General features: G+C 32.6%; 1 protein-coding gene across 3 annotated transcripts in view; it reads left to right on the top strand.

The window, feature by feature from the left end:
• Mybl1 (MYB proto-oncogene like 1) overlaps positions 1-22,304 on the top strand; it is a 31,484-nt gene that overhangs the window by 5,976 nt on the left and 3,204 nt on the right. For 2 of the 3 annotated variants that reach the window (XM_063257397.1, XM_003480067.5), the window contains exons 2-14: positions 3,012-3,117; positions 3,437-3,508; positions 4,681-4,773; positions 6,159-6,379; positions 8,236-8,410; positions 10,963-11,034; positions 11,566-11,670; positions 14,809-15,042; positions 16,321-16,683; positions 18,807-18,949; positions 19,423-19,537; positions 20,662-20,778; positions 20,860-20,964. In XM_063257397.1, coding sequence (XP_063113467.1) covers positions 3,012-3,117; positions 3,437-3,508; positions 4,681-4,773; positions 6,159-6,379; positions 8,236-8,410; positions 10,963-11,034; positions 11,566-11,670; positions 14,809-15,042; positions 16,321-16,683; positions 18,807-18,949; positions 19,423-19,537; positions 20,662-20,778; positions 20,860-20,964 — 1,921 coding nt within the window. Of the gene's footprint in view, positions 1-3,011; positions 3,118-3,436; positions 3,509-4,680; positions 4,774-6,158; positions 6,380-8,235; positions 8,411-10,962; positions 11,035-11,565; positions 11,671-14,808; positions 15,043-16,320; positions 16,684-18,806; positions 18,950-19,422; positions 19,538-20,661; positions 20,779-20,859; positions 20,965-21,330; positions 21,511-22,304 lie in introns of all 3 variants that reach the window. The other variant, XM_003480066.5, reaches the window with a different exon arrangement.

Below are 22,304 nucleotides of genomic sequence, written 5' to 3'. Positions count from 1 at the left end.
TAGGACTGACAGATTCTTTGTTACAAATAGGGCTTGGCTTTAGAAAGAGACCACTGGAAAATTAAAGTGCATTCAGCTACAGAAGTAGATTAATGTAAGAGAATCAGGGATCTTACTTTGCCTGATTTAGATGTGAAGAATTCTCATTTCTAATTGACAAGTCAGTCAATTAGAAATTCCTGCAAAGCATGTGTAGATGGTGTATATTAAATCTAGGGTTTCATTTTTAATTTTGTAAGATTGAGTTAATAGATATTAGGGACCATTTACATGTTCTTAATTTCAGTAAGTTTAGACAGATCTTCACACTTGGCTGTTTGAAATCAGAATGGATTTTTAGGAAAAAGTTAAGTCTAGAACAAGATGATTTTGAATTCTGTTGGGCAATCAGATTGTGCACATTAATATTGAGCCACCTTTCTATTCAATGTTATATGAAGTATAATATAGATTTTTCTCATTTAATTTTATCACAAAGCCAGTACCATAAAGTAGATGGCATTACATTTATTTTTATAAACAAGTGAACCTGAGAGGTCAAGATTACAAAGTAAATAGTTAAGTTAGAACTAGAGGATTCTGGTTTCAAAATGTAGTTGAGGTTTGTCTTTGATATCTTCCAGCTTCGTATTACCCTTCGCTGTTTTTCTAATGTGTTGTGTTCAGGGTGGTTAAATAGTGGGACTTTAGAGATCAACCATGACAGATTTGGTGTGGTTGTGGCCAGGAAGTTACTAGTAATCTCAGCACTTTGAGAGGCTGAGGCAGGATGATCACAAGTTCAATTCACATCTGGGCACTTCAGCAAAACCAAGTCTCAAAATAAAAGGGGGAGGGTGCTGGAAATGTATCTCAATGGTAGAGCACCCTTATGTTTGATCCTCAGTACCACAAGAAAACAAAACAATGGAGTTACACTTTTCTAAATCAAGATTTTCTACTCTGAAGTAGCAATAAAGTATTTCTCTCTTCTGGTTGGTGTAAAGTTTTCAGAGAGAAATTTCTTAGACTACTACAGTATATGGTACTTCAACAGTTTTAAATAAATGTTCATGTTATTTTCAGATGCCCAATTCTCTGTCTACTAAAATCCTCAAATTCAGTGTATCCCGGAGGCTTGTCTTTTCCTGCGCTTCTTTCTTTAAAATTGTCTCCCTCCCCCGTTCTCCCACCCCACTCCATAAATGCTCATATTTTGACTTTTACTCCTTCACTGTGTTTATTTTCCTCCGGTCATCTCCTGACCACAGCTATTCTCTCTGAGTATCCCGGCGATTGCCAAAACTGAATCTATACTAACTCTATGTCTGAAGAGAAGAGTCTCATACCCAGTTACCCTCTAGACCTGTTTTGCCCAATAGGATCGCTGCAGCACTTGAAATGGTGATAGTCTGAATTGTGATAGACTGTGACTACAAAATACACATCAAATTTCGAAGACTTTAAAAGCAAAAAGAATGTAAAATACTTCATTAATGATTTTTATATTGTTTACACGTTGAAATTATATTTTTGATATGTTAAATTATACTTATTAAAATAAAATTTAGTTTTTTTTAAATTGTGGCTACTAGAAAACTACATATGTGGTTTACAATTTATATTTCTTGAACAATTCTACTCTGGACATTTCTACCTATTTTCTAAGTACCTTGAAAACATTTAGTGCAAAACTGCATTCTTCCTTTCCTTTTCCCTCCCAGAATTCTGCCTGTCCTTCATCTGTTCATTCTTTAGTGAGTAGCATTAGTTATATTCCCAAAGCCAAAAAATATTTCTTAGTTTCATATATTTCTTAACATTTACTCTTACTATATCTGTTGGTGTTTTCTTTTATGGGGTCTGGATTTTTGTCATGTGGTAGTTAACTTCTACTCAGAGATGTTAAAAAGAATTATTTCCTATTTTCTTATGGTACTATTACATTCATTTAAAAATGCAAATATTTGTTTTGTCTGAATTCATTTTATATTAAATAGGGCTCTTTGTTCAGGTTTTTAAAATGCCTATCCAATATCTTATACCATTTATAGAAAGAAAAGTCTATCTTGATACCACTGATTTGAAATGTTACTATTTACCAAATTTCATGTTTTTTCCCTGAATGTTTTATCCTGTTCCACTTCTTTGTATGTCTGTTCATATTCTAGTACTATTCTGATATATTTCTCTACAGTATATTTTGATAATAGGTAATGATAATTCTCCCACTGTTATTTTTTTGATATTTTCTGGCTTTACTCTGGATATTTTTTTCTCCTTTTCTTTATGACTGATACAATCAGCTTACCCAGTTCTTTCCCAAAAATCTATTATTGTTTTCATTCATTTGGTATGAATTAGTAGATATCTCTAGAACACTATTTTCTTATCCAAAAATGAGGCCCAGATATCTTGAATTTATTCAAGTCTTCTGGTTTCATAATAGTGTTTTGTCATTTGCTGTACTTTGAATTTGAATGTTACAGTTATTTCTAGATATTTAACTCTTAAGTTGTTACAGTTGCTGGATTAACAGGTTGTGATTTGTTTTTTTACCATTTCTTTTTTACCATAATTTCTTGCTTGAGTTATTATGAAGATTTCTAATTGATTTTCCTTCTTGTATTTTACCACACTTATTATTGATTTTTCTTAAAGCACAGGATATTTATCTTTTGCTCCTTCAATTAAAGTCCTTCATATCAAACTGTAGAATGACTTACAAGATTATAATTTGGCTGTTAATGGCACATCTGGCCTCATTTTTATGATGCTAATGTAACTATACCTCTTACGTATTTTAGGGCTTTTTTTTTTTTTTTGAGACAGGATCTTGCTATTAATTCAGACTGGCCTCAAGCTCATGGCAATCCTCCTGCCTCAGCCTCCTGAGTATGGAGATTATAGGCATGAGCCACCATGCCCAGCAGTGGTTTAAATTTTAGTATTCTAAACAACTTCATTAGGTGTATATGTTTAGTCTGGGTGGCTTCTTCAATCATTGATTGACAAGTTACGATTTTTTGTAGTGAGGATGAGGATGAGGATCTTCAGTATGCGGATCATGATTATGAAGTGCCACAACAAAAAGGACTGAAAAAGCTCTGGAACAGAGTGAAATGGACAAGAGACGAGGTAGTTATCTGGCAGGGTTTTCTAGTTTCATACTTTGTCAATTTATATTGTTATAGTTATGAAAGATAATTCAAAATAAATATGTGGAAAAATTATCCATCAACTAAGTTGTGTGTTCTTTTTCTTTGATCAGAGACATGAGTAACTATTTGATTCTATGGCTGACAGTACAATATAGTAAATGAAAATTGTGTAATAATGATGTTAGTTTTAAAAATGGGCACTAGATATGACTTACCAGAACTAGAGTGTTACCTGTATTCATGGATAGAGCAAAAGATGATGGGCAGCTTTTACATTTTTATACCTGTTTTAATAGGATGATAAATTAAAGAAGTTGGTTGAACAACATGGAACTGATGATTGGACTCTAATTGCTAGTCATCTTCAAGTAAGTAAGATGTTAAATTATATTTCTAGCTTGGCTAATAGGCCATTTGTTTAAATTTATTTTTAAGACTATGACTTCATTCATTCAGAGAGAGTCTTGCCATGCTGCCTATGCTGCCCTGATCTTTTTTGCCTCAGCCTGCCCCTCTCATCCTCCAGAGGCTGGGATTACAGGTGCTTGCTGCTGTGCCTGGCTCTGTACATATTTTAGATTTAGATTTCTTTCCTAAAAACATCCCTACTTGTGAGTAGCTGGTAATGGCCTAGAAAGTCTGATTTTCTGGTACAGGTTCAGCATCTCTAATACAAAAATCTAAAATCTGAAGTGCTTCAAAATCCAAAACTTCTGAGTTCCAATGTAACTCCACAAGTGGAAAATTCTACACCTGAACTCATGTAATAGGTTATAGTAAAAATGGCTGCACCAAAAATACTGTATAAAATGATGTTCAGGTTATGTTTATGAGGTGTATTATATGAAACATAAGTAATTTTGTGTTTAAAATTCAGATTCCATCTCCAAAATATCTTATTACAGATGTACATATATTTTAAAACCCATACATAGCTGAAATCTGAAACACTTGGTTTCAAGCATTTTTAGATAATGGTACCCTGTAAAATCCTCTTCAGAAGGCTAAAGTGATTACTAATATAAACAAAAATGGCATTAAGTTTGGATAGGACTTTGTAAATATTTGTGATGTATGTTAGAACATTTTGAGAGAATTTACTGGAATATTTTGATAGCCAGTAAAATCAGGAAAAACTAAAAATTTACACCTTTTTATATACATGATGTTCATTTGTGTGTAATTTTATGATCACATTTTATTATGCATATATTGTTTTTTAATATGCTGTGAGTAGACAGAGTACCACTATTTGAATTTTGGTATTAACTACTTTGGATTCAGAAACCATATGACCTGTGTTCTATATTGTCATAGCATCTGTCAACATAACCTGAAAACACAGACCAAATAATGACAGGAAAAATCTTAATCTGAATTATATTCAAATAGCAGCTCTCCTAGCTTCAAAAAATTACTTAACCTATTAGTCTTTCAACTTTCTTATAATATGTATATGATAGTGTTTGTTCCACAATGTTCTTGTGAGAATTAGAAATAATATATAAGATGTTTATATAACATCTTCAAATTCTTTCAGAATCGTTCTGATTTTCAGTGCCAACATCGATGGCAAAAAGTTTTAAATCCAGAATTGATAAAGGGTCCTTGGACTAAAGAAGAGGATCAGAGGGTAATGTATTCATGTTCTTTATGGTCACTGTGTAGGTGTATTAACTTTTTCTTGCTAATATGTTCTTTTAACATATACTTCAATCACTTGATTTTGTTCTTAAACCTCCTCCTGATTTTGTTCTCTTGAAGGTATTTACATAATGATTGAATGTTGAATGTCTTGAGATGTAGCTTTTTCTAAAATGAGTCAAACCAAGTATTAAATAGAATCCATTCTACATTGATTTGTAGAAGGAAAAATGCTTGCTATAAAGCATTTTTAAATATAAAGCTTGATTTAACTATATAGGGTATTGTTTTCTATTAAAAATTATATTAACAGTACTCAGCGTATATATTAAAATTTGCATTAACATATTAAAACATTTTTATTTTTACATTCAATAATTCTATATGTAAGAAATCATTCTTCAAGTTACTTTACTAGAATCTATGATCTAATTTATTTGCTGGCTGATAATGTTTTGAAGTATATGATCTCATTAAAAAGTATATTTAATACTGAAATTTTATTTTTAAACAGTAAATATATACATGTAGTAAAAATGTTGCAAAGTATTAAATTTATTCTATCAATACAGAATGTTTACAATGTGATATTGCCTTATTGACTGTGAGCTAAAGTGGGCTAGGAATAAATATCTTGCAATTTTAAGTAAATAAAAAATTTAAACTGTGGAAAAAAGAATGTTTTTTCAATATGAAGAAGGAAGAAATGAAAAGCCAGTTATTCTGGATCCTTCCTGCTTCCAGATTGATTTTTTTTTTTTTTTGTCTTTTTCATTTTTATCGGTACCGGGGATCGAACTCACGACCGCCTGCTTGCAAGGCAGGTGCTTATGCCGCTGAGCTAAACCCCAGCCCCCCAGATTGATTTATTTAGATATCTGCTTAAGCTGTTTTCTTTCTTTTTAAATGTAAGGAGGCCAGGGATTCAGCTTAGCGACATAAGCCCCTGTTTGGCAAGTGCAAGATGTTAGTTGATCCCTAGAACCAAAAAAAGGTCGGGGCGGGGGGAGGGGGGGTAGAATGTAAATATTTCTGCTGTTATTTCACAGTATTTTGTATGAAAACTTTTAACTTACAATTAACTGTAGTCCTTTGGGTTTCAGATAAATTGGGTATCAGTTTTTGAACTTGTCAAATGCTGGAAGGTTGTTTATTGGTAAAATTGTTTTTTGTACACTGTATGCCATCGTGGTTTAAATTTAATGTATTTATTTAAACTGGCATCTTAATGACTTTTTTCCCCCTTGCTGGGGATTTAGGCTAGGGACACACACATGCTAGGCAAGTGCTTTAGCACAGATTTTATTTCCAGCTCTAGCATTCTTATGTTTTAAACAAGGTAACAATTTTTCAAACTTTGTTTTTGCTTCTTAGGTTATTGAATTAGTTCAGAAGTATGGACCAAAAAGATGGTCTTTAATTGCAAAACATTTAAAAGGAAGAATAGGCAAGCAGTGTAGAGAAAGATGGCATAATCATCTGAATCCTGAAGTAAAGAAATCTTCCTGGACAGAAGAAGAAGACAGGATCATCTATGAAGCACATAAGCGGTTGGGAAATCGTTGGGCAGAAATTGCCAAACTACTTCCTGGAAGGTGCTTATATAAATGTATATACACTTTTTGTATTTAATCATGATCTTTATTGCCTTACTATTAATATTTGTAAGCACCCCATGACTTTTATTTGTAATTAAAATTTAGACTGCGTGATACAAGGATCTGTTTGAAACATTGGTAATAAACACTTCATATATACCACAAAGTATGTTTACATATCATTTTCAGTTAGTAGATCTCTTTGTACAAACTGAATCTAAATCAGAGGTTTCTTTCTTTGACTGGGAAAAAGTATCTTGCAATTTTAAGTAAAATAAAAACAAATTACAACATAAATATGAATATACTTTAAGTAAAACAAATACAAATTATACAGATATTTTAGGAATACAATCATTTCCCTTTAATGTACTTTTTATGTTAAGAAACACAGTATTCCCAGCCTGTACTGCTATGAAAGATTGTTAGAAAATCTCAATTCTTAATTGTGGTATAGTTTAAAATCATGGCTAAAATACTGCATTTCCCTCAAAGGCAGTAATTTGTTAGATATACTTTACATTGTGGTGGTTCAAATATTCTCTGATAATCTAGCACAGTTGACCAACCTTGGGAATTTCATACCTCACTGAAAAGATGTACACTTAATATTTTTGTGTTTATCTCTCTATAATAATTTATAGTATGTAATTTACTTGTACATTTTTTTGTGTGTTCCTAGGGATTTAACCCTGGACCTTTGCACTGAGCTACATCTACCCCCTATTTTTGGTTTATTTTTTGAGACAAGATCTTACTGTGCAGTTCAGGCTGGCCTTGAACTCTCTGTGTAGCCAAGACTGGCCTTGGACTTGTAGTATTTCTTTTGCCTCCGCTTCCCAAGTACTAGGATAACAGATATGTACCACCATAAAAAGGCTGAGCTACAGCCTTTTTTTATATATTTATTTTGAGACAAGGTTTCAGCTGTGTCACTTAAGTTTACTGAGGCTAGCTTGAACTTTCAGTCCTCCTGCCTCCCTTCTCAGAGTGCTGGGTTATAGACATTTGCTATGCATACAGCTACATGTATTCTTCATCTTTGGGGGATATACTTGGGGGATACAGAGAGCAGATATTGCTGTCTTTTATAGGTGAGGAAGTTAAAGGATGGTGTTGAATTTTTACAAACACCAAACTAGAAACTTCATAAGAACTGGACTAGTACATCAATTTAAAGTGGGTTTTCAGTAAAATGTATATTTTATGTAGGATAAAATTTAAATTGCAAATAGCTATACACTAAAGATTTATGTTTTTATAAAGAAAGACTTTGGTTAAAAAAGAAGCAATGAACTTTCTATAAAAACTGTTTTAAGCAGTGAAAAAGAGCATTGGGATTCAGTAACTTTTTTCCTTTTCATGGTCACATTTGTTCCTCGTGTAAGGCCTTTGTCCTTCTCATATTGTGTGTTTGGACTGTTGTGTTTATCTACTCTTGATAGAGTCATTCTTGTCATTTGGGCCTAACTTCACTGTCCTCTCATAGAGGGCTTCCTGACTGTCTAACCAGAATTACCCTGATTACCCACTTTTCTCACTCTGCTTTAATTATCTGCATTGCACTAATTTTTTTATGTTGATTTCGTTTTGTTTTTGTTCTTTCTTCCCCACTGCCAGACCTGCAGACAGATTAAGCATCAAGAGAGCAAGGACCTTCTTCTTCATCTTGCTCCCCACAGCATCTGTGGTTCTTACAGCACTAAGCCTGACTTAGGTTTATCTTCAGAGTTTTTAAAGTATCTAATTTCATCATTTGTAAAATTTGTTTTAAGTACTTTGTGCAAGTTACACTATATTAAGATGTATGGATTCCTCTTTTCATTTTTAAATTATACACTTTCATTTCTCAGGACTGATAATTCCATCAAAAACCATTGGAATTCTACTATGCGAAGAAAAGTGGAACAGGAGGGCTACTTACAAGATGGAATCAAGTCAGAACGATCTTCATCAAAACTCCAACACAAACCTTGTGCGACTATGGACCATTTGCAAACCCAGAATCAGTTTTACATACCTGTTCAGGCACATATTTTTAATACCTTTATTATTTTAAAAATCTAATTGCTAGATGGAAAAATGGTTTCTTAATAAGACAATAAAACATTAAGGGAGTGGGTAATAGACATTTACAAACTAAAAAAATATGCTAAAACTCTCAAATATTTTTGGAACACAGTCATTAAAATTTTGCATTTAATGTTAGTGTTTTTTATGTTAAATACAGTATTTTTAAATGTCCTTATACTCATTCCATCTTCGTTTATAAGTCAATTATCTGTGTTTCACCTCTATTATAGTTTCCATTTTTAAAATGTTCTGTGAAACTATAAGTGTGTAACTTATAGATGTGTAAAAAAATGGATTAAAGGAGAAAATAGTAAAAAATCTTTCCAGCCATCATTTTGGGGATGTAGTAAATAATTTGTTTTGATGTCGTTTAGCTTTGCTTTCCCTCCTCAGAGTTAATCACTTGGGTAATTTCAGTATGTTTAAACAGCCATTAGAGATTACAGAAGCTCAGAATGATGCACACTGTTTTGATCTTTATAATTCATTTTCCTACCTGCAAGAAACTAGGAGTCTTCATGCCTATCTTTTCTTCTGTACCTGTCTACTATGCCATTATTTTTGATGATGAGCAGTTCTTGGTTCACTTCATATAGAATGTAAAGATTGAATTAAGACTAAATTGTGTCTACTAAAGATAAAATTGGGTTGGGTGTTGCTCTGTGCTCACTGTATTTCAAGTTTGACTTTATTCTACATTTTATGAATGTTCACAAGATTTTTTGTTTGTTTGTTTTTATTTTGTCTTTTTGAGACAGGGTTTCACTATGCAGTTCAGGCTGGTCTTAAAACTTACTTTGTAGCCTAGGCTGGCCTCCAACTTGCAGCAGTCTCCCTGCCTCAGCTTCCTGAGTGCTGAGAACACAGGCATGTGTCACAATGCTTGGCTGTTCATATATTTTTTAGACAGATTTTTAAAAGAGCCATTTAAAAATACCGACATTTTGGTTGGATGTGGTTGTGTATGCCTATAATTCCAACACATGGGAGGTGAGGCAGAAGGATCATTGAGTTGAGGACAGCCTGGACTGCATAAGCAAGTTCAGTGGCAGCCTGCACTATATAGTGAGATACTGTCTCAAAATCCAAAACAAAAAAGTAGTGACATTTTAATTTGCATACATGGAAACATGAAGATAGCATAAGTATCTGTTGATACTTAAGATTTTATTGTCTGTTTCATTACATTTGTTCTTTAGACTCCTGTTTCAGCAGCATAAACTGAAGCATTCTGCTCCTAATTTATCAATTAAATTTATTTTTTAACCTACAGAAAAATAGTTTTAAAATGTACTTGAGACCAAGGAGAGTGCCTAACAGTTTCAATCAAAATATATTGGAAAGATAAGGATATTTTTTAAAGAATTGGTTCCTTTTCAATAATTTAAGAAGTATTCATAGTTCAATTAATTTAAACTATTAAAAATAATTTTAATTTTATTATAAAATGTGACTTAAAGATTAAGTTAGATTGATTTGAAGTATCACAGATTTTCATTAAAATTTTAAGATAAATTTTACCTGAGTCACCAAGCTGTTACTGAGTACTGTAAAAGGTACATTACGTGTAATGATTTTGCATAATGATTTCTGTAGACCCTTAAGTAGACAATTTCATATTTATTTGACTTAAACGTTTTTAGAAATACCTTTTCATTTCTTTTTACCACTGCTCATTCAGTTCACATGCAGCTTCACAGTTATTACAGATGTTTTAGAAATGAAGCAGAATGCCAGTTATTGTCAGAGTACCTGTTCCGTAGTGTGTCTAGTACTTGAGTGATTCTAATTGTTTTTTCCCAAATGAATGATAGAGGAAGTGCATATTATTCTGCCTTACTCAGACTGATACGGAGTGGTAGTAGGGTTTGGAGAGACAAACTTGCTTTAGTCACTGTCTTGTAAGAGCTTCATATGCATTAGTACTTTCTTGTGCCAAATAGGAACACAATGATGCTGTCTTCTCCAGGAGAGAGAGCAACCTTTATATTTCAGATTTTTATTATTTGATGGGTAATGTTTTTTGTTTAGTTTTGTTTTGGTTTTGGGTACTGAGGATCAAACTCATGACCTCGTGCTTGCCAAACATGTGTTTGTGCCTCTGAGCTAAACTCCTGACCCCTTGGTGGATAATGTTGATAATAGATAGACTGACTGGCAAAACTAGGCTAAGTAATTCTATTTCATTCAATAGAAAGTGAGGTTTTTCCTAAAAGTTATGACTATCAATAAATGCTAAGAATATTTAGTAGATAAGTGATTTATAAGTTTGAATTTTCAAAATTACTAGAGATCTTTAAGTTGTAATTGTGACATCACAAGTTTTTGTAATTTGCCTCAGGTTTTTAAAATTTGGATAGTGAGGGGCTAGGGATTTAGCTCAGTGTATAACAGCTTGTGTGGCAAGTGTGAGGTCATGAGTTCGATCCCTGGTACCAAAAAAAAAAAAAAAAAAATTTGGATAGTGTTAGTGTGTAGTAGTAATGCTTTATTACTATCCTTTTCAGATCCCTGGTTATCAGTATGTATCACCTGAAGGCAACTGTGTAGAGCATATTCAGACTTCTGCATTTATTCAGGTAATTTTTATTTATGACATAAAGGGAATGCATTCAAATATTTTTTAAAGTCAAATGGTACACTTTTTCTTTTCCTCATGTACTAAACAATGTTAAGTTTTGTTTACTTTTAATATTATGAATGAAAAAATAAATGGGTTTAAAAAATATACACTGTACAATTATAAGGTAATTAACAACACCAGTTTGATATTTTCCATTCTTCCATTAAACATTTGCTAAATTGACTAAAATGTGTATATTACAATTCAGTAAAACTAAAATATTCCAGACATAAATTTTTTAGCTGATATAGATAAAGCAGTATGTTTTTAATGCATTTAAATGTTGTTGCATCTTTTCTGTTAAATTGAAAATATTTCATAGTACATCTTTAGATGCTAGGGGAATTGTGATATATTGAATACTAGGATACAGTATTATTAAGCTTTATTAAGAAAAATACATTTTAGATTGCATAGAAAATTAGAACACTAATAATAAACCAATGTGTAAGTAGCCATTTTTTCTCCTTTATTTAACTTATTGTAGCAACCCTTTGTTGATGAAGATCCTGATAAGGAAAAGAAAATAAAGGAACTTGAGTTACTTCTTATGTCAGCTGAGAATGAAGTTAGAAGAAAGCGACTTCCATCTGTAAGAAATAAAATTGTGTAGAGTTTATTGATAGAACCCTTCTTATATATGCAGCTATAGTTTTCATCAGCTAGAGAGCATATTGAGTATGACTTCACAGTTTAATATGGAGTAAAAATAGTTTTTAACAAATTTTCAATTTGGAGGTTGCTTGATTTTGATTATGCATTTCTTTTAACATATTTTACAATGTTTTGTATTTGAATACTTCTGTTGCTTAGAATACTTCTTGAGTCATAAATGTCAAGCAGATATAGGGTAGAATCTTTGATATACATATAAAGATATGAAAATTATGTGTGATTTAGATTAGATTTGGTTTTATTTCAGACATTCTACATAATATTGGCATAATAGAAAAATAAAGCTTCAAAAATGAGAAATGTAATAGATGTAGAGATTATTATTGGAGATTGAACTGGGGGCCCTCCCACTGAGTTACATCCCCAGTCCAGTTTATTTTTGAGACAGGATCCCACTAAGTTGCACATGATGGGCTCAGACAAGATCTTACTGTCTCAGCCTCCCAGAATGCTAGAATTACTGGCATAGGGCAAGAGAGATTTATGAGCCCCAAGATTATTCTTACTCTCTTTGAAAATTTTTTCTTATTTACTATATTGAGAATATGAATTTAGTAAATTTTGAAAAAGTAATATATATTATTATATACAAAGGGAATATGTAGATTTTTATGCTCACTAAAGAAATTCTTCAAAAGAAATTTTACATGAATGTTGAGTTTTGGTTACCAGGTATGAAAACTATTTTCTGAGTGTCAGTTAATGAAAATAAGCAAGACTATTAAATTAGGATAAATAGTAGTCATTCTAGTGGAATTTTTTTTTTAACTTTTTATCAGTACCAGGGATCAAACTCTCGACCACCTGCTTGCAAGGCAGGTATTTATGCCATTGAGCTAAATCTCCAGCCCCTCTAGTGGAATTTTAAAAAAAGTTTATACTTAAAAGACAATTCTGAAATCTTTTTCAGTTTTGAAATTTTTAAATGATTCTCTGAGCTTATTTTATGTTTAGAAAGGTTTTTCTTGGTTTGGAGCTGAATGTGTAAGTGGGCAATAGATGAAGAGTGACTGGGAACTCAGCCAATATCAGTAAGAATAGCCTGAGATCTTAAAATAGTATTATGAGGCAACTGGTGATATCCTTACATTACTTAAGAGGATATTTAAAATGATGTTTGTTAATTGTAACAGGTGAAATATGTACTACAAGATAGCAGTTTTTGTTTTGAAATTGCAAAAACCATTGGAAATCGGAATATCTGAAGTATAGTCTTACTTAACTTTGGTCAAGAAGCGACAAATAGTTACGGTTACAGAGTCTACATTCACAGATGATTATATTATGTTTAAATAATTTTCACTTTTAAAAAGGAAGTCTTAAGAAAAATATAATTAATGAAATAGCATTTTGTATTAAAAAGGGAGAATGTTACTAATTTTTTAGAATTTGCTATCTGAGATTCACTCTTTTAAAGATCTGGTTGAATGAAAAGTATTTTAGAGGAAAGTTGCAGTTAGTATAGATTCTATACATTGTATGTACTCTTTTTAAAATTTATGTGTTAGTAATGACAGTCATTTTACTACAGATCCATTATATTTTCCTGTAGCTATTTTGTATGTATTCCTGACAATCTTTATGTCAATTCTGTGAACTAGATAAATTCTGGCTTAGTTCTGTATGATTATGACCCTATGGCTTTTCTGTTGGGTCCAGTGACCTTTGTCTTTGTCTTTTGGATTTTTTTTCTCACTTGCAAATTCATTTGGAAGGCATATGATTTGAAATCTATCTCCTAAAAATAATTATTTTAGAAAATAGTTCTGCTAATGAAATAATATTGTTTTAATTTTATTTTTCAGGATCTTTAAAAGATATATCTTGTTTTGTAGCAATGTTTTTTATTACCTTATTTAATTCAAAGCCACGTTGTGCTGTTGTGAATCATTAACACATTTTAGCATTTTTTGAAATCATTTTTTGAGTGTTTCCCATGGAATATGCAATGTGCTCTCTAAGATATGATAGCTACTAGGCACATTTAATTTAAAATAAAATTTAAAATTTGTTTTTTTCAGTTGTACTGGCCACAGTTTGCTTACTCATGGCTACTGGCTCCCATATTGAGTAGCTGCAAATACAAAACATTTTTATCATCTCAAAAAGTTCTACGAGCAGTACTATACATTTTACAAGTTTTTTCATTCATGACTCTTTAAATTCTCTTTTTTTTATTGTAAGATAATAAGCTAGGCTTGCAAGGTAAGTAAATTGCCCAGGGAACATCTCTAAAGATAAAGAAAAATGGCAAGATTTACTGTATAGTAGGAATATAAAAGAAATAGGGTACAGTGTAGTAAAATAAGCCAAAATGTTTTATGGAAGCACACAGGAAAGGTGCCTAATTTAGATTTATGCAGTCAGGGATGGACTCCTAGAAGAAATACTATTTAAACTCAATTATGAAAGGCAGCGTAATTATATATTAATAAGATGAATAAAGACATTATTATAAATGGAGCAGAGAAAATATCCTATGGAGTGCTTCCCAGTGTATAAACTGTATCTTAAATGAAGGAGTTTGCTTGGTCAGTAAATTAGGGAACATTTGAGATAAAGGGAGCAGCAGTGCTTACAGAGGAACTTCAGGGTGAAAGAGCATTATTCATAGGCAAGTGCAAGTACTATAACTAAGTATTCCCTGGGAACAGTGATTGGGAATGGAAGTATTGTGCCTTGTTATTTGCTTGTTTTAGCTCACAATGACTTTTTTTTTGGTACAGGGGATTGAGCTCACAACTGTGCAATTGCAAGGCAGGGGCTTATGCTGCTGAGCTAGATCCCTGGCCCTCACAATGATTTTTAAAAGTTTTTTATTTGTTATTAGTGCATTTTTGTGATAATTGATATATTTTGCAAATAAAAAATTAGAAAAAATAGTCAACACGTGGCATTCAGTTAAAATACGTACCAACTCTGAAGACAGTATATTTGCTACTATACTTTTAGCTGAAATATTAAGTAATTTGTTCTAGAAAAAACTTTCACTTAAAATCTGAATTTATATCTCCGTTGAGAATGACAAATATTCAAATTTCTTTTGTACCTGTAGCAACTTGGAAACTTAGCTGCCTGGTCGGGTAGTTTTCTCATGGATGATAGCATGTCTAATACTCTAAATAGCCTCGAGGATCAAGCCACTGAGTTTTATGGTATGGATGAAAACCAAACTGTGTCTGCGCAACAGAATTCACCCACAAAGTTCCTGGCTGTAGAGGCAAATGCTGTGCTGTCTTCTCTACAGACCATACCAGAATTTGCAGAAACCCTAGAACTTATCGAATCTGTAAGTTTGAGATTGTGAAGTTATCAAAAGCTTGATTTTAGTTGTATGATTTTGTGTTCAGAAATGTAATTTAGAGGATACCCATCAATTTTGTATGAAACATTAGTTTGAATACTATGCAGTTGCTTCTGGACAAAAAGAAAAATTTTCATTTTTTCTCAAGTAGTGCCTTATAAAAAATGTTTATAATGAAAAACAGGTCTTTTGTTTTGCTTTTTTTCCCCCTATGATTCTGGATATAAACACAAGACTGTGCGCTCGCCAGGCAGGCACTTATGTCAGTGAGCCAAACCCTGGCCCGTGTTTTGTCTTTTTGAGACAGGGTCTCGCTATGCAGTTCAGGCTGGCCTTCATCTCACTGTGTAACCCATTGTGGTCTCGAATTTGCAATGATCCTCTTGCCTCCGCCCCCCCAAGAGCTGGGATTAGAGGCATATGGCACCATAGCTTGCTAAAACAGTTCATTTTTATTAAAGTTGTACAAGTGCATAGGAGAATGTTGGAAACTAGTGAACTAGTAAAGAAGAAAACTAGTAAAGAAGAAAATTAAAATCCTCCTATATTCAGAATTACTAATTTGAATTATTCCTTTCAATCTGTATTGTGTATGTAGAAAACATAAATGTTTCTTTTAAATTCCAAAATTTGTAGATTTAATTTGTCTTCAACTTGTATTATGAACATATCTTTGTTTTCAGAACTAGTTTTTAAACTTGAATTTTAGTGATTTTATAGTATTGTATTCATATGAATGTAAGAAAAGTTATTTATTGAACATACTCTTAATATTGACCAAGTGGTATCTAAATTTTCAGTGTTCTGATAAGAAAAAGTAATTTATATAAAACTATACAAAATCACAATTATATCCTCAGGTTAAATTGAGTTTCTGGGTCAATGTATATCACCATTTTTAACATGTTCTATGCATAATACCAAAATATTCTGTAGCATTTGATAGTGTCTTTCTGATGTGAAGTGAATGAAATTTTATGATGAATTGTACTTTTTGATAGCTTAAAATTACTTTTTTATATAAAATATATTGATCATAAGTTTCAACTACTGAGTTGGGTGAAATAATATTTTGGAAAGTTTTGAATTAGAATTCTAAGAAAAACATGATTTATTGCTCTCAGTCTTAAAAGAAGTCCAAGGAAGGCTATTTCTGCTGATAAGAAATGTTAAATAAACTCAGTGGAAATCTTCATCCTTTGGTCAGGATCAGATTTAACTAGTTACAGTATTAACTTTAGTTAAGAATTTAATTTATTACAGGATCCTGTAGCATGGAGTGATGTTACCAGTTTTGATCTTTCTGATGCTGCTGCTTCTCCTGTCAAATCCACCCCGGTTAAATTAATGCGAATTCAACACAATGAAGGAGCCATGGAATGTCAATTTAGTCTTGTACTTGAAGGGAAGAAAAACAGTTGTACCGATGGAAACAGTGATGCTGTTCCTGTAACATCCCCAAACATAGCCAAGTTTAGCACTCCACCAACCATCCTCAGAAAGAAGAGAAAAATGCGAGTCAATCAGTCCCCAGGTAGCGAACTTGGTGAAGGCTCATTCATTGATGGCGTTAATACAGCATTAAAACACACACCAGTGAAAACACTACCATTTTCTCCTTCACAGGTATAATACTGTTTTATATGTTTTCCAATGTTGATGAACTAGGTTAAATTAAGTTAAATCCTTAATAGCAGTTGGTTAAAAAGCAATTTGGGGAAGATGAAATAGGCTCGGGCACACTAACTATTTTCCATTTCTGGAGTCTTGAGGCTGGGATTTAGCTCGCTTAAGCGCCTGCCTGCTAAGCTCGAGGTCATGAGTTCAGTACCAAAAGGAAAAGAAAATCTGTTTCTGGAGTCTTATGCACTAGCAATTTTACTGAAGTGTAAATTCTTTTCTTTTCTTTTTATCCGTGCCAGGGATCGAACTCATGACCGCCTGCTTGCAAGGCAGGTGCTTATGCCACTGAGCTAAATCCCCGGCCCCTAAAGTGTAAATTCTAAGGTCAAAAGTGGCTGAAAACTTATATCCATGGCAAAGTTTGGATTTTATTGTGCAAAAGAGGATTGAATTGCTAATTTTAAGATAAAGTAACTCAAATATTAGAAGGCAAGAATTGATAGAGGCTAGTAGAGTTAGAATTCACTCTGGTTATAAGTAGCAGCTTTGAACCAGTTTCTACTGCATACCACTGCTTCTAATCTATTAGTTTCAAAAGTAAATTAGTATTTCACAATTACAAATAAATTGAGACTCTGGCAAGCGAGGTGGTACACACCTGTAATCCCAGCACTTGGAAGGCTGAGGCAGGAGGGTTGCTGCGAGTTCTAGGCCAACCTGGACTACAAACCGAGTTCAAGGCCAGCCTGACCTACATAGTGAGACCCTATCTCAAAAAACAATAAAATCGAGACTCATTGTAGACATTGTGTAATTTAAAAAATGAAATCTGATCAATTTTGTTTGCTCAGAGGTTCTGTGCTATGTTTTAGATAGACAAATTTAGAGAGCTTTTCCAGACCAAAGCATTACTGGTTTTTTTTTTTTTTTTCTTTTTGAGCTGGGTTCTTGCTCTGTTGTTCAGGCTGGCTTTGACCTCTTGGGCTCATGATCCTCCTGTCATCAATGGGATCTGAGAAGGTTCTCCCAAAGAGGAGATGGAGACTTCTATTCAGCTGGCTGAGTAGGTATACTCACTGATGTACATCATGGAAAAAATTCAAGAGGCATAGGCAGGTTTACTAGGCAGGGTTAGAAAGAGAATGTACGAAAAGCTTAAATAACTGGAAGGTGATGCAGGTGTTCAGACTGGCCCCCTCACAAAAGCATAGGCCAGCTTTTATGGGTTAGTTGAGGTGGGCCAGGGTACCCTGAATCCACATGATTTGTCATTGCTAATCATGGATGGTTTGTGAGGCTTTGATTTTCCTAGAACCCAGACGATCGTAGGTTTAGGATAGTACCTGCAGACTTACTGGCGTTGCTTTAAGGGAGTGTGGAACTGGAAGTTATAAAAGGTAGTAATCATGTCCCTGTAAATCCTAGATACGTTTATCTTGGTGTCCTCAGTTCTGAAGGGGAATGAAATTGCCTAGGTACATTTAAGGCTATAAACCTTGTTTTACAAACTTTTCCTAAATGAGTAAGATTTCTAAGTGTAGAGTTGGGCAGAGATCTGACCTATAGTTTTAAGTACTAAAGGATATAAAAAACTGAATTTTTTATTTTCTTTTTGCCTGTCTTTTTTTTTTTTATCCTTTCTCACTCCTGCCTGAGCCTCCCAAGTAGGTGAGATTACCACTATGCCCAGCTTATCGTTATATTTTGAATTCATACTACTCATACAGAAGGCTATTTAAGAATACTAATTACTAATAGACCTAAAAACATCTTTTTTAGTTATACTCTTATACAGCATTACAACTGTGTTAACAGCAGCTACAGTTTATATACATCTTTAATTGAACATACTGTTTTGTTTTAAAACTTTTATACTGTTCTTTGTATTTGACAAACTGTTTCTTGAATGCCTATTTTGTACTAAACACTATTCTAAGCACTACAGAGCAGCAATGAACAAAAAAACCAGTAATTTCTGCCCTTATAAAGGCCATGAAATGAGTATAAATATGATACGATTGATAATCTTTTCCTAAAGCAAATGAGTAAATAATTGGATTGTCAGTTTAACATTTGTATAGTGATTTTGATGTTCTAAAAATGCTCTTAAACTTTTCTTGTTTTAGTTTTTCAACACATGTCCTGGAAATCAACAACTTAATATAGAAAATCCTTCATTTACATCAACCCCTATTTGTGGGCAAAAAGTTCTTATTACAACTCCTCTTCAGAAAGAAACAACTCCCAAGGACCAAAAAGAAAATGTAGGGTAAGTAGCTATTAAGTAGTCATGTTAGAGAAGATAGAGCATAATGTCAAGGGTAGCTTAGCTTTTTGTCCAAATAAATGGAATGTGCTATATTTCCTACACTTACAGGATACAACATTTTTTAAAAAGTCAAAACCTCATGTTTTATCCTTAGGAAACTGAAAAATGGCTAATTATACTGTAGAATTTTGAATGAAAGCAAAACAACTTTTTTAGTAATTTTCCTAAGTCTTTTTTAAAAAAATACTTTAAGATGATTGATTGGAGTAAGAATTATTTAGGCAGCCACACTTTAGCATACATGCTTCCAAAGCAGGCATAGACCACCACATTTTAAAGTAATCCTACAATGTTTAAGTAAAGCATGTACCTAAGCCAGAAAAATTTAATTATAATTTAGCGGGGCTTGACTTGCTTATGTGAAGCCAAATTGTGACTATTACAAATATGTAAATATGTAAATGATTGCATAGGTTTAGAACACCTACTATTAGAAGATCTATGTTGGGAACCACGCCGAGAACTCCTACTCCTTTTAAGAATGCACTTGCTGCTCAGGAGAAAAAATATGGTCCTCTTAAAATTATGGTATGTATACTCTTAAGAATGAATTTCCCTAATTTTAATAAGACAAAATTGACTTTTATCACTTTTTAATATTTAATATTTTTCTCTTGTTACACTTTTGCAGTACATACCGATTAATTTCCCTGTGGGGAGTTGATGTATGTACATAACATTTTTTTTTTTTTTTTTTTTGGTGCTGGGGATTGAACTCATGACCTCATGTTTTGCCAAGCAGGCACTTAGGCCGCTACACTAAACCCCTGGCTTTCTCTCTCCTCCCTCCTCCCTCCCACCGTCTCAAAAGATCTATCTACCTGTTTCCTATTTGTCTTTTATTTTGTTCTTTAATCATTTATACTTTGAGTTTCTCATAGAAGAGAAACTGTGACATACTTAAGCTTGTGTGTCTGATTTATTTTCTTAATATTAGGTGTCAGGGTGCATCCATTTTCCTACAGTTTTTACTACTTTGATTTTTTTTTTTTGGTCTTTTTTTGTTTTTATCGGTACCAGGGATCAATTTCATGACTGCCTACTTGCAAGGCAGGTGCTTATGCCGCTGAGCTAAATCCCCAGCCCCTATTACTTTGATTTTTAGCATTTAAAAAAATGTTCACTAAAGGTGAAACAGTGTTATTTCTTTAAAATTTATATTTTTGTTAATCTTTTTCCTTGACTATAAATAAACCATTGCTTGGTTTATTTTGAGTTTTTGTTTATATCATCTTAAAGCAAAATAGTAGTTAATGGAATCTTTCATTATGCTAAAATCTACACGTTAGTAGTTTCAGTAGCAGTTAACCTGCAGTAGGATAGCATAATTATAATATTTTGATATTTGTAAACATAGTAGTATTTAGGAGCTGATTGACCAGGTACTTCCCTAAAGCTCAATTTCATTTTCTATTTAAAGGAGATCATAAACATATCCCACATTTTTATTGTGAAGCTGAAGGAGATGAAGTATAAAAGATAGGTTTCTTTCTTTCAAAGTTTTTTTGTTAGTATATGTTTCAATACATAATAAATATATTCATCATTGGTATTGATACATATACATATAAGATAGATTTTCTGTATGTGGCAATAGAAAGAAATTGACTCACAAAAACTTTTTAAAAACACTTTTTTAAAAAACAATATAGTCCCAGCCACTTGCCTTCTTGGAGGAAGATATTCGAGAAGTTTTAAAAGAAGAAACTGGAACAGACATATTCCTCAAAGAGGAAGATGAATGTGCTTATAAAAGCTGCAAACAAGAGGTAATCTCTTACTGTTACTGTTACTAACAGTTTTTATGTCTCATAGATTTGGTTGTAATGCTTTGTAATAATTCATTCTAGCATACTACTTCTGTGAAGAAAGTCAGAAAATCACTTATCTTAGATAACTGGGAAAAAGAAGAACCAGGCACCCACCTACTGACCGAAGACATGTCAGACATGCAGGTTGGTAGAGAATTTATGTAATTTTTACTCATTGTGTGTCTCGTTTATTAGCGATTCATAGAATTTTCTTTAATATTAAGCTGCTGAATTCAGAGAAACTAAGCTGTAAAGTGACTTCTTCGCTTTTAATACTTGAGTAGCTCTTTTATATATGATGTCAAAAAATGACAGTTTGCAAAACTTTAAATTTCAGTGTTTATTTCATTTCCAAAATATTTAGTATTACTGCATTACTATATATTTCATTAGAGCTAAGTACATACTTGGAGGAAAGTGAATAGGGCTTCCATTACCACTTACTGAGTAGTCCCTCTGTTTGTTTCCATTTTTGGATTAGTTATTTCCCTCTTTCTTTTTTTTTCTTAGTCAGAAAATATATTTACAACATCCTTATTAGTGATACCACTATTGGAAATACATGACAATAGGTGCAACTTGATTCCTGAGAAACAAGATAAAAATTCAACCAACAAAACATATACACTCACTAAAAAGAAACCAAACCCTAACACTTCCAAAGTTGTTAAATTGGAAGAGAATATTCAGGTATGAATTTATAAATTTCTTTAGTGATTTTTGTTTATTCAATGATCACTTTAGACATACTTATCACAAATTATACTTTTAAACTTGAAACTGGCTATAACAGTAACTAAACATCCATCATTTTCATTCAAAGTAGATTTTGGTATATATCAACTATACAACTGCAGCTGTAGCCAAATTTTTAGTGCTTTCTTAAGAACTGTCTCTGTTTTAGACTATAGATCCCCAATTTTATCTCTGGCACCTCTTTTCCTATTAACAGATGTACATCCCTAGTTGCTATCCTGAAAAGTTAAGTGGTTAGAAGAGTTTCAGCATGATTTTGCTGTTGTAATGATTGCCAGTAAACTTTTTTGAATCAGAAATTTTAAAGTAATCCTTTTTTATGTTGCTGTGTGGCCAGTATACAGGTGTATATGAATGGAAAATGGAAAAATCTTAAGAGTTAACCCCAGAGAATGTGAGATCTAATTCAGGAGAAAGGTTCCTTTATGCCACAAGAACTGCCACAGAGTATTCCTGTTAAGCATTCCTTTAAAACATTTCTGGCAGTCATATATGGCCACCTCTCATCAGTCTTAAGCTATTGCATTCCAAGAGCCATGTAAACACTCTTTTAATCCACTTAAAATGTTTTTGAGTTCCCAGTGTTTAATTAACATAAAATTAGAGGGTGTGAGTTTATTACATAGAAAATCATGGCTATAATGTAGTGGAGATCTTTATTCTTTAAAAAGAGAAAACAAATCAAACAAATTTGTCTTTGTTTAATAAGTACATTTTCTAATTTGCAA

This window comes from Cavia porcellus, unplaced genomic scaffold (assembly GCF_034190915.1).
Source record: "Cavia porcellus strain 051 isolate PalLab524CR breed Dunkin Hartley unplaced genomic scaffold, mCavPor4.1 scaffold_10, whole genome shotgun sequence".
Lineage (NCBI taxonomy): Eukaryota > Metazoa > Chordata > Mammalia > Rodentia > Caviidae > Cavia > Cavia porcellus.
Note: the sequence above shows the minus strand (reverse complement) of the source record. Positions and strands in the feature narration are given on the sequence as shown.